General features: G+C 56.5%; 1 protein-coding gene across 1 annotated transcript; it reads right to left on the bottom strand.

The window, feature by feature from the left end:
- Positions 1-460: 460 nt before the first annotated feature.
- SPRG_18604 (hypothetical protein) lies at positions 461-1,102 on the bottom strand (the record flags this gene model as incomplete). The annotated part of the gene is made up of 1 exon (XM_012358044.1): positions 461-1,102. One exon carries the CDS (start codon positions 1,100-1,102, stop codon positions 461-463), a length of 642 nt encoding a protein of 213 aa, XP_012213434.1.
- Positions 1,103-1,458: the final 356 nt, after the last annotated feature.

The following is a 1,458-nucleotide window of genomic DNA, read 5'->3' on the forward strand; positions in this document are numbered from 1 at the left end:
CACACGACACTGTGCCGTGTACCAGTGGCCGTGTACTGTGTAGCCGTCGCGCTCGATGGGTCGATGTGGCTTATATTGCTTGTTCGCAAAGTGCAAACTCCAAACGGCAAACTCAAAGCATGACCGTGTATCATCGACGATAACACCACGACCGTGACGCAGCTGCCGCCAGCTTGTGAACCCAGCGATCACGTACAATAGATACGAGTAGTAGATTCAGCGACGTGATTGCGAAGCGGCGGCGGTGCGTAGGCGGTGCTTCAAGGATCGGTGTTCTTGAAGGCCGCGTGGCAGGCTTCTTCAAACTTTCATCGCCTCTTGGTTGCGTGCGGCAAATTTTGTCCAAGCGTCCAACTCGCACGGCAAGGACTCGTAGTATTGTACAGGTGGCGAATCATGGAAACATCCAGTGACGAATAGTATATGCATCGTGCATGTTGATGAAAGACAGTGGGTCTCCTTAGACCATGGCCAGCATAGTGACGGCACACAGTAGCGTGATGCTCGACGCCAACTGCATCGGGCTCGAGCTCACTCTCGTCGGCGTCGGCGTTGCATTCGATGTGCTTGCCACGGTCGGCGTCACGGTCGTCGTCGCGGCAATGGTTGTCGGTGCGTCCGTCGTCGCATTGGCATCGGTGGCGTTGGCAGTGGGTGACACCGTGACGACCGCGGTTGCGTTGGTCGCTGCATTGGAACTGCTCGACGACGACGACGACGACGACAAGAGCAGCGTCACAAACTCGGTGGTCGAGAGGTTCGATACGTCGGCCGTCGTCACGACACTTGGCGACGTCTGAAGCGCGCAGAGAGGCGAAATCGCAGCAATGGCGTCCGCGACGCTGCTCGCAAAGGACATGCAGTTGGTGTCGTCGAGGAAGGCAGCCAGCTGCGTCGACGGGATCGCCGACGAGCTAGCAAGACTCGCAATCGAAAGCCCCGTGGTCGTCGAGCATTGCGTGAGCGCGGTCGCCGCCGAGAAGAGCACGGGTGCGACGGCCGTCTGGAGGACGCTGGACGAGCACGCAGTCGTCGCCTCGGTGGTCGCCATTGCCGAAGCAATCGCAGTCATCGCAATGAGAAGCGGAGCCAAGCCGTGCATGTTGGTGGTGTCTTGGATGGTGCTGGAACGCGGGGAATGCGGGAATGAACACTGCTGTCGTTGTGGTTGAATCGAGAAGCTCTCCCTGTCTGGGTCGCAAATGCTTGCAATGGTTGAGGAAACAAATAGGCGAGTATACAACCGCCAAATGACAACTGGAATCCATGCAACGCTCGACACCATAATATGAATATATATTTGTGTCCCAGAGCAATATATTTGTCTGTTGGCCACGTCATCATCGGCCAACGACAAACTCAATATTCCTACCATAGCCGTGTACCAGAGAGGCTTTCGCAACAACCGGACGCTTTTTCTGCTAGGTCCTTTGGCCTTTCGACAGCGACATCCGATCC

The sequence above is a fragment of the Saprolegnia parasitica genome, assembly GCF_000151545.1.
Source record: "Saprolegnia parasitica CBS 223.65 unplaced genomic scaffold supercont2.1327, whole genome shotgun sequence".
In the NCBI taxonomy this organism is placed as follows: Eukaryota; Oomycota; class Saprolegniomycetes; order Saprolegniales; family Saprolegniaceae; genus Saprolegnia; species Saprolegnia parasitica.